Raw genomic sequence first — 10,803 nt, forward strand, 5'->3', positions numbered from 1 at the left:
GGGGAAGAAAAAGGGGGCAGGGCTCATAGGGAAGAGGCAGGAGCCCTGACAGCAAATAATTATCGGCTGACTTATCGGTTATTGACATTGGCACTTTCTAAATTATTGGTTTATCGGTATCGGTTGAAAATAGCATTATCGTGTATCCCTAGTTTTTACTAGTCTGTAAGCATTAGTAAATCATCGCTGTCCTGTGGAGCAAAAAAAAACTTGTGTCGAATGTCTATTTACACCTGTTTTTTGTTTTACATTTTTACGTTTATGGGATGAAATTGAATGCAGACATCCACCCCCCAAAAAAAAGAAGAAAAAAGAAAGTAAAGGATAGACTATGGCACATTCTGACATGCGTAAAAATTGTTATGGTGACACTGTAGAAATGGAACTTTGTCATAGTCCATTGTTATGGCTCCGATGTGGCAAGGGATCTGTCTAATAGAAGTTTGGGTCTGTTTTCAAAACGCATTTTACATCATGATGTTACTTTTACCGGGCTGATGTTAGATGCCATGCTGAATCAATAAAAACATCAATGAGGATTAGACTGATGTTGATTTATGGTGGTGTTGCTGCATTGAGAGAAATTCCCCGGAAGGTTAATTTCACATGATTCCACCTGTTGAAATATACAATCATTTAAAAGCGCTTAATTAAGCAGGTGAAGCATCATTTGAAACAAATCAAAGCGACCACACTGTGATGAGCCGCAACAAAGCCACTTTAATGTGCTTTTCGATAATTAGATGAAGAAACCAAACATCTGAAAATCCTTGTGAAAAATGCTTTAAAAGGCTGAATATTTACTTGTACAATAAGAATTAATGCACAGATGAAGCAAGGCTTGGTGCAAAATCAATCATGACGAAGGTAGTTTATTCTTCCAGGGGGGGTGGGAAAGTCTGAAAAGGAGTGTGATATGTAATAAATGATGGTGATTATATTATTCCAATGAGAACAAGGGTACCAAAAAACAAACAAAAAAAAAACTTGCTTTCTATTCCAAAGTGCTTTGTCACGTGACTCAACAGTCAGACAATGCCATCTTGTGGTACAGACCCACATAACAAAACCTCTATCTTATTTTCTAAAGGCTGGAGCACATGTAGCGACTTCCTCCTAACATAACACTGAAAGACAATTTAGAGTCCGAATACACGGGTTTTAGAGATGTGGGAGGAAAAGAGCCGAGAACATGCAAAGTCCACGTAAGAATGCCGGAGGCCATATTCTAACACAAAACCTCAGAACTATGAGGCAATTGCGCTGACCATATTGCACCTCAGCAGAAATGGCAACTGTAAAACCTAACCGTAGTTGAATGAAGCTGCTGAGATGAGCATTCCAGAAAGCTACTAAACATGCAGCAGAGTTAAAAAAAGAGAGCCATCCATTTTCTTATTGGGCACATCATGATGCTGCGAGGCACACCCTAGACCAGCCAGAGAAAACATTGCTGAATTCACCACACTGGTTAAATACATGATTTACGGATGCCATGTTATTTCTATTCCCAGTATTGCCTTGAATTGGCCTTGTCAGTTTTTGGCACTTTTAAGTGATATTTCTTTTTTGAGGCCATTTTTATGTGATTTTAGGATTGGGGGCAAATTGACCGCTCTTACAAAAAAACTGCATTGAAATAAGAAATATCTTGGCAGAAAAACAAGAAGTTCATTTTTAATATTGGTTTGGATTTGACTTTTTGCAATGTTGAGCTAGTCCATATCCAATTACGGTACATTCACAATCACAACTATGGATAATTTAGATTACATATATATTTTTATCAAACGCTGTTTAGACATCAATATTTAGGCAGTTAATACGGCACTTCCTGTCGGCGCTCTTATTGGAAACCAGAGGTGGCAAATCCAGGTCCAGAAAGTAAAAACCTTCGCCACAGTTTGGCTTTAGCCCTTTGTGCTCGCTAGCTAGCTCCCTAGCTGGTAAATGAGCACTAGGGGAGCTAGATAGGGAGCTGCCTAGCTAGGTCCCCTGGTGCTCATTTACCTGCTAGCTAGGGAGCTCTCTAGCTAGCTCCCCTTGTGCTAATTTACCTCCTAAGGTGCAAGCTAGCTAGCTAGAGTGCTTCCTAGCTAGCAGGTAAATGAGCACCAGGGGAGCTAGATAGGGAGCTCCCTAACTAGCTAGCTCCTTAACAGGTAAATGAGTACCAGGAGAGCTAGCTAGGGAGCTTGCTAGCTAGCACCTGGGGCTAAACCCTAACTGTGGCAGGGTTTTTCTTTCTGGACTTAGATTTGCCACCTCTGTTTGAAACCTACTCGCACTGCTTAGCAGACTGATGCCTTTTAACGAACTTTAAGATTGCAAGGAGGCTTACCCAGCATGCTTTGTTGCCGTTACAAATAACACTTGTGACTGTGTAATGCCTCTTTATATGTTATTTTGTACGGACAGGGTGTAATATAGTTACAGTGGTGTCGTTTAGAGTCTTGAATCAAATTGTTACTGTTGGTATTTTTATTGCGACTTGGTGATATCCTCAGTAAAAAAGGTAGTGTAGGCAGTGCTATGATAGTGGCCTACCGTCGAGTATAATAAGTAGGCTCTGCCTGGAATATTAGCAGCCCCAAGTAGGAAATTTAGCAAACCGGACCACCCGGAAATTGCCAGAATCTCTTAATAATTACTACATGTCTGATTTTGAGTCTTCAATCAACCTAAAATGAACTTTACTATGGAAGGAACACGAACATGGTGGACCCCCGACCAACAACAAAACAGAACAAGTTAAAAAGCATTTGGGACTTTGTTTGTTTTCCGCAGTGATTTTTAATTTCAGTAAAATCACAAATTCAGTCAGTCACCTGCCATTTTCACTAAAAGTTAAATGCAAGTTTTGTTTGTTTTTACGGAACAGAACAGGCTTCAACGTCTGTTAAATGTCAGAGAGAAAGACCTTGAGAACAGAAACATTGGTATTGTGTCAAATACATAGTATATCTTTATATATTTATTTAAAACAAAACAAAAAATTCTTTCTCACCTCGTGACACTACTTGGAGACTACAGTCACAGTTCTGTATGGCGCCATCTGCATGTTGAATGTGAAAAACAACAGAAAATAAAAAGGGTCTTCCGGTGGGGCCCTGGTGCACACACACAACTTCATCAAAGATGAGTCATTGGGAAAGAAGAAAGCAGCACTCTTGCTGGTACAGCTTCAACAAAATAGTCATTTCATTAACTGCTCGCTCTTCTTGTCATGTTTTTTGCTGAACTGCAGGGACATTTTTCTTCTTCTTTTTTTTTTAAAGAGCCAGGCCATAATATGAGAGTCCAATCCTCCTCTTGCATGGACAATAATGTTGATGTGCAATGTTTCTTTTGTTTTCTTGTTGTTGTTGTTTGAATGATATTTCTATGTAGGCTTTTTTAAGACAGAGGGTCAAAACAATCCACGGTGATTAAGTGCTGAAGTTTTGTCCTTCTGGTGGCTGTGGAAGCTTCATATTTTCTTTGGACATCATAAGACGCCTTAACTCTTGAAGGACAATTTTTATGTTATAATTATTCTGCCATTTGGCTAATACTGGTATGCTACGTGAGTCCACCTGCGAGACAAACACAAACAGTTGACAGGTGACGCAGGTGAACAAACGCAGCCTCAGAAAAGATGAAGGGAGCGCACTTACCGTCCCGTTGGAATTATTTATCCCATTCATGGTGATTTTTGTAACAAATCTAACAGTCGGGGCTGTTTCTGGGTACTTGGGCCCGCATTCCACTTTCAGGCTGTATATCCTGTTCTCGTAATTGGTCTGAAAAGACAGGAGAGTAAAAGTGAATTTACGGTGCAACCCTTTTATCGCGGGCGATACGTTCCAGACCCGAAGGTGAAAATCTGCGATATAGAGACTGCATAAAAACCTCTCTTTTTTTAATTTATCATTAAGTTTTAAACCCTCACCCAAACACACACTTTAAACACATTGCAGAGATATTTGAATACACCAAAACCAGCATAAAATGTATCGAAAATATTGGAAGTATTGAAGAGTCTGTGTGGTTAACATGTGCCTAATGGAATTTCCAGTTTGTTAGGTTTTTATTTCTTTCAAAAATGTTTAGTTTTATTAGTTTTAGTTTGTTTTTTAATATATTGGTTATGTGCAATATTAAAAAATGGGCAAAGTATTGCATAATACCAAACAACGGCTATCATTTAAAAATGATGTTTCCAGTTTAATGAGTATGACTCTCCTTTCCCACACACAAGGGTCAGTAGTCAGTATAAAGTAAGACACTATAAAAATGAAAATGGTTAAAAATAAAAAAAAAACAGTGATAGAAAGGGTGCAATACTGGGGCGGCCCACATCAAGACAAGTTCTTACTCTGGCAGGCCCGATGATCATGGCGGTCCATTGCGTGAGGGTCATGTCATCGTCATTCTCCAAACCCCAACTCACTGTACCATCGCCGTCACCTTTCTGGCCCTCCTCCAGTTCCTCCAACAGGCGGAAATTGCGCGGGACCTTAATAACTCCTGCAACAAACAACAACACATTTGATAAGAAATTAACAAAGTCTTAACTGAAAATAGTTGCCATAAGATTTTATGACTTTCTTCTTCAGGTGTTAATAAGAGGAGCGGAACAAATACCATCACTCCAATATCGACAACTTCGCCAAACAGTAAAGTATGTGTTAGCCAGCTTCCAGGAGCTAATGGAGACGATACAGTTAGCCACCATTAATCTGCGTCAACATTGCAGCTCTGCTTAGCTTTGGACATAATCGTGCTTCTGTGTAGTCCAGCAATCACTGGGAAATGGCAGATCTTCGTGAAAGACAATACTCCTCCAGCCTTTTCTCCCACTCCACATTCGGGACCACTGGGCCCAAGGGTGCGGGCGGTGCGCAGAATATGCACAAAGAAACCCCCATAATCCACCATCTGACATATTTTGGGAACGACGCTGTTGTGAACTCTGACACTGACAGCGGCTCTGTCACTGCAAAGTGCAAACTGTAAACTACGATCATCAAACAGTTGCACACATCCATCTATTATTGTATGTCCTGCGCTGCGCAACCACCCCACACATTGATTCTCATCATTCACTCCCAGGCCTTTTTTACTGAAGCAACCCCCTTCGCTCCCGGCTGATTTACTGGATTTTGACTGATTTTGCAAGGCTTACAGAATATTGTGTTTTATTGCTACAAAAACATGGAACCTACCAAAACAAAGATTAGAGTATCTTCAGGGAAAAAAAGTACATTTCTATATGTTGCTGTTTTGCAGCAATTAGCATTAGAATATAGCTAAGTTTCATCATTATTTACAAATCTGGATAAAAGAGCTTTTTTGCAACATGGCTCTGATTGATCTCTTATACTCTGCTGCCCTTTTACTCTACTGCCACCCGCTGGCCGTTTATTTGTAATAACTACCATTGCCTTAAGCGACCTCTTCATGTCAGAGGCTGCATCGAAGCCTTCTGTATGCTCAAGCATAAAAAAACATTAAAAAACAACAACATATAAATATGTTTTAGTGATGGGCCGATGTTTTTTTCATGACTGATACAGATACCGATTATTAGTAGTCATTAGGGGTATTAGAAAAAATCAATTCGGCAATATATCGCGATATCACAGCGCGCAATTTTTGAACCGATTCAATATGCGGCCGAATCGATTTTTAAACATCAATTTTTTATGGGAATATTCAACAAAACGTCTTACTTAGGGTTAGGATTCACACTTTAAGCATGGAAGAATGTTATATTAACCGCTCTGAGATACCAGCTTTATCGGCCTTCTGGCCGATATTTGTCAAAATGCCAAATATCAGCCTGGCCGATAATCGGTCTATCCCTAATATGTTTTTGGCACCATGGCAATACTTAAAATATAACCTTTTTATACATTTTAGGAGCAAATACGTTAATCAAATGAAACCTGATCTGTATCTTCATCCGTAAGTATAGGGGAACAGTCATACTAAATGAACAACTTTTTGCAAATGTAAAAAAATTCAATACAAATTATACTATTTTTACACCACTATTGGCTAGCAAAACGATGGGTGTTGGGTGGGCGAGATTAAATGGCCCTTCAATCAAATTAAAAGCCTGGTTTAAATTCTGATGCGTAGCGTGTACAGAAGGCAGCAAAGCCCAAGGCTCTGAGTCATGTTGACTATTATGAATGGGTATAAAAAAATTTTTTTTTTTAAAGAAGCTACGTGACAAAACACTTGCTTCAAGTATACCCAATTCTACTTTTTATACCAAACTGTGATTGGTATTAAGGCTTAATTACCATTATGTCTTTCTTCCCCTTTCTAGTCATCCCACAGTCCAGTGAGCCCGCTTATGCAGAAAACTAGTAAGGCCTGAATGACTATAATTATGCCTCAAAGTTCATCTTTTACTTGGTCAAGAATAAAGAGGATGCAGATCATGTCATTTTGTCTGAACTGCTTAAAGACACAATGAATTGACTATAGTATCAACCCCTAACCACAATCAATCAATTGATTAGTGTGCACGTCCCTTACGATACTATCAACACTCACAGCATCTTAATGCCTATTGACAAAAGAGCTTTAGCATGTACATGCTCATGAATCAGCCATTTGCAAAGACTTCCCCCACGGGGAGCACAAGGAGGCTTGACTACTGATTTTCTCTGAACAAATGATTGAGGGTAATGGCCGCTCTTTTTCTTGCCGACGTGGTCACAGCAGCCCAGTTAATAACAGGGCTGCGAAACAGTCAATCAAAATGTCACAAGGAGGAACGGAACGTTCAACACATGGAAAATGAAACTTTGGCACTGAACACAGCAGACTGTTGCAAATGATGATATGAAAAGTGGCCAGCACTTAAAAGACAATCTAGTCATCATTTTACAAAAAAAAAAGGGGGGGGGGCATTTGAATCATCCCTGCCCTCCATTTTACGTCTTCCACTCTCAAAAGTCACAATCTACTTCAATGTGTACTTTTTTTTTTATCAATGAATGATTAATTTGAGGCAAAAATGGAGTGCACTACTTGATTGATCCTCTCTCAATCATTTTGTGGTCTTCTCGAACATGATGCCAGAACCTCCTCCCCTCCCCCAACCTGAAATTGTGGCTCACTTTATGTAACCCAACTATGGATTTAACGCAGAATATATATTTACATGAATATAAATACTGTACAGTATTGGAAACACATTAAATTAAATGCAGTAAAATGTGACATGTATAAAATAAAAATAAAAAAAGCAACCGCTTTGAAGGCTCGGAAAGTCCTTCCCGACCATTCAGTTGAAGATCAAACTCTTGGATATGCTTCAGAAGAATGAGCAGCTGATGTATTAAAAATGCTTTCTTTCTAGTTCCCTCATAACAAGCAGCTAATGAATCCATACTTTAAGCATTACTGCCATCTAGGGGTATTCACAGCAGACAGCACTTCCAATACTTCTAGAGTATTTTCGGTACATTTTATTCATGCACTCAAATGCATTTCAAAAGACAATTTTAAAAGTTTTAAGGTATGTGGGAGTGTTTAAACCGTTTTAAAAATGTTTTTATGTGGTCTCCCTGTATTTTGGAGAGCCGAAATTAGCGAGGACTGCTGACTTAAATAAGTGACATTGGCTCAATCCACCCCTAAATATAAATGTTCCATTTTGCCCAACATATTGTTATTAACCCCAAAAATTGGTGACTGTGCTGCTGAATCAAAGTTATTGAGTTCCATTTCGCAAAATTGTTGTATTTGTACGCTACAAATTCAGTTACTTTCCAAGCTGGATTCACTTTTAAACTTATGAGTCGGCTTAAATTTGCTGTATGACAATGAGGATTTATTTACTATAATTTGAATTCATATTATACCCTGAGCTATACATTTCCTTGCCAATAAGAACATGTGTATTTCTGGGCCAATCTTTTTATTACAGTATCAGTAGACGCACCTGTACAGTTTCTATAATACAGTGAACCAATATGTTCTGAGCACTGCCACCAATAGCAAAAATCTGCAGGTAATTGCTCACACCCTCCACACTAAAATGATTTATAATTATTGCCAATGGATACCAAAAAGATGGTAGCAAAGGACTACTTTTGTCCAAATTAAGCGCTTTAACACACTTGAAGCCGTTTCATTGTCCTCAAGATACCATCGGCATTACTGCTATCACTTTGGCCTAACCACAAAAACAGTGAATGAGTGAGTTTATCAGGAAATAACGGAGGGTCGGTTACCATGAAAAATATTAAAATTAGCAAAATGTGAAAATTCATGAATGATGACCTATGAACACGTTGCTATGGTTTGGCACTGGTGTAGTTAAAAAACAATAACATTAACAATACTGTACAATGTATTGATCACGCAGCACAAGTTTCACATATACAGTCGGGGTGGGAATCTTAGAATGTCTCACGATTCGATTCTGATTTTTGGGTCTGCGATTTGATTCAGAATCGATTTCTGATTAAGAACGATTTTTGCTTCAAAATTATTTGATTGACAATGATTTTTGTTTCAGTCTATAGATGTGCAAGGAATTGTAATGATCTACTCCAGTCTGACTCGCTAATGCGAATTAGCGCGCTACTCGCGGCACCTTTATTACTCAAAAGAATGGCTCCACGCTGAAAAAACCCACAAACTTTTATTGAAATAACTTGATCGTGACTTTTTCCTTCTACTCTCAAATGTAGCTATAACTTAACAGTGTATAGACCGCGTGGAACCACACTGCCCCTCAGTGGCCAAACCGGGTACAACATCATGAACCGCGCTCCAAATAAAGGCACATACAGACAAAGACAAGACAGTATAAAATAACTTAAATAAAATCGATTTTGGGGACATTTAAAATCGATTGTGAATCGTACTAAATGATAATCGATTTCTTGGCACACCCCTAATATACAGTACACCGTAAGTACAGTCATTGGTTTATATTTATGACAAAAGTATCTTTGACTTCAAAGTTATCAAATCCAGTTCCAGAAAGTAAAAACCCAGCCACAGTTTGGCTTTGGCCACAGGTGCGTTAACTTAACCCGCACCCGTAAGCTCGTTTACCTGCTGGTTGAGTAGAAGCACTTGTGGGTAAAACCAAACCGTGGCAGTTTTTATTTATTTATTTTTTACATTGTGTACCTGGATTTGACACCTCTGTTTGACTTGCCTGTCAGATAGACCACGGCAATTCCGAGCTCTGATATATTTTGGGCGTACCCCATTGCTATTTTCACCCTATGTTATTTACGCACAAGAAACACAACCCCTGGCTATGCTAAACACGAAGCGGTGTCAAGACGAAGCTTTAAATGTGGTTCGTTTTAAACAGTTGAAATCAAAGCTGTTTTAACATCATGCGGTATTTATTTAAAAAAAAAACACGTTTCCAATGATTACAGAGCAACTTTGAGGTAGTCACTCGTTTATGCAAAAGATGAGGCTACGGCTATTTCCCGAACAAAGCATGGTAATGATAGACGGTAACAGGTTTATCCACACACTCCTTCAAAATTACAACGAAGCATATGGAAAGATCCCATGAGATGTATAACAATGATTAAAATAAAGGAAAGAAGAAAGGACGAAAATGTTGTCGACAGAAATGCTAACGCGAGTAGACGCCATAGCGTCAGCTGACATGGATGAAATGTACCGCAGATAGCGGTACACGCTAACAGGCTAGCCACATGAGTCCATTGTCAACAGAGTCAACACATTTTTGCAGCTAATCAAGAGCCACACTCTCACTTGATTATTGCGGCTAGGCTAGCCCCAGTTAGCACTCTATCCACCGTCAATGGACTCACCGCTCGGTCACAACGCTACCGTCACCCGGCTAATCTTAGCAGTCATTCCTTACGCTTAAGCCGTTTGTTTAAAAAGTAAACGATGAATTTAAAACGAGTCACTGCCTTCGTAATTTGTCCGTTTTCTAAGTGAGACGCATTCATGAGTTATTCCGCGTTAGCCACAACGCCTCGGCTACTAGTTAGCAACACACTAGCTGCATGCATTACACGGCGCTTTTCACCATTGCGTCTTTTTATTTAACAATACTTTCGTAAGCGTCAGGGCGGAACCAAAGCGTGGCTAGGGGTGGCTGCGAGCTCCGGTTCGCCCGTAATATTTATATTTGTAAGATGGCTAAATGCTAGTTTGTATGGCACACAGACCTGAGGAGGCCGCCATGTTCTTCAGCCGAGTCCAGAAGTGCAGAGAAGTGTGACGTCACCCGCACGGCGGGGAAGCAAGTGGCACGGGCGACACGCCCTCTTCCTCCTTCGGAATTGGTGGAGGTTACTCGGTTCGGTTCCAGACCACGGGTTTATTTATATATTCAAGTGTTTCCCAACATTTATTGTGCTAAGGCATTGACATTAGCAAAATCTCACCAAACAAAAACAGAGAAGAGAAATAGAGGATGCGCTCGAACCAACATTATTATTATTAGCTTTCAGAGTCACAAAAATGCCCAAATGTAAACGCAAGTCTCCAGATGTAGTTGTTCGTAAATGGACCATCTCTCACGGCACACAGCTGGTTGGGAAATACTGATGTACTGTATATAAGTCTGTGCTCCAGATGCAACACCAACCAAGTTAAATCGGTTTTAAATGTTTAAATTACATCTACGGTTCAACTCCAAATACAGCCAGATTGAATTGAGTAATTTGGGAAATAAAAAATGGTAAAACCATACATTCTTAGTCCAGTGAAACCAAAATTTTAAGTTCTCATCGCAACACTATTTTTTTCAATGGCCACAACATTCAAAAGCTATGGAAGCACATTTCA

General features: G+C 39.5%; 1 protein-coding gene across 1 annotated transcript; it reads right to left on the reverse strand.

Moving 5' to 3' along the window:
* Positions 1-2,940: 2,940 nt before the first annotated feature.
* On the reverse strand, positions 2,941-10,316 carry ube2v2 (ubiquitin-conjugating enzyme E2 variant 2). The gene is made up of 4 exons (XM_077558829.1): positions 10,182-10,316; positions 4,358-4,509; positions 3,657-3,782; positions 2,941-3,575 (listed from the first exon to the last, which is right to left on the reverse strand). The coding sequence occupies exons 1-4, from the start codon at positions 10,195-10,197 to the stop codon at positions 3,429-3,431; spliced, it is 441 nt and encodes a 146-aa protein (XP_077414955.1). The 5' UTR covers positions 10,198-10,316; the 3' UTR covers positions 2,941-3,428.
* Positions 10,317-10,803: the final 487 nt, after the last annotated feature.

The sequence above is a fragment of the Vanacampus margaritifer genome, chromosome 2, assembly GCF_051991255.1.
Source record: "Vanacampus margaritifer isolate UIUO_Vmar chromosome 2, RoL_Vmar_1.0, whole genome shotgun sequence".
In the NCBI taxonomy this organism is placed as follows: Eukaryota; Metazoa; Chordata; class Actinopteri; order Syngnathiformes; family Syngnathidae; genus Vanacampus; species Vanacampus margaritifer.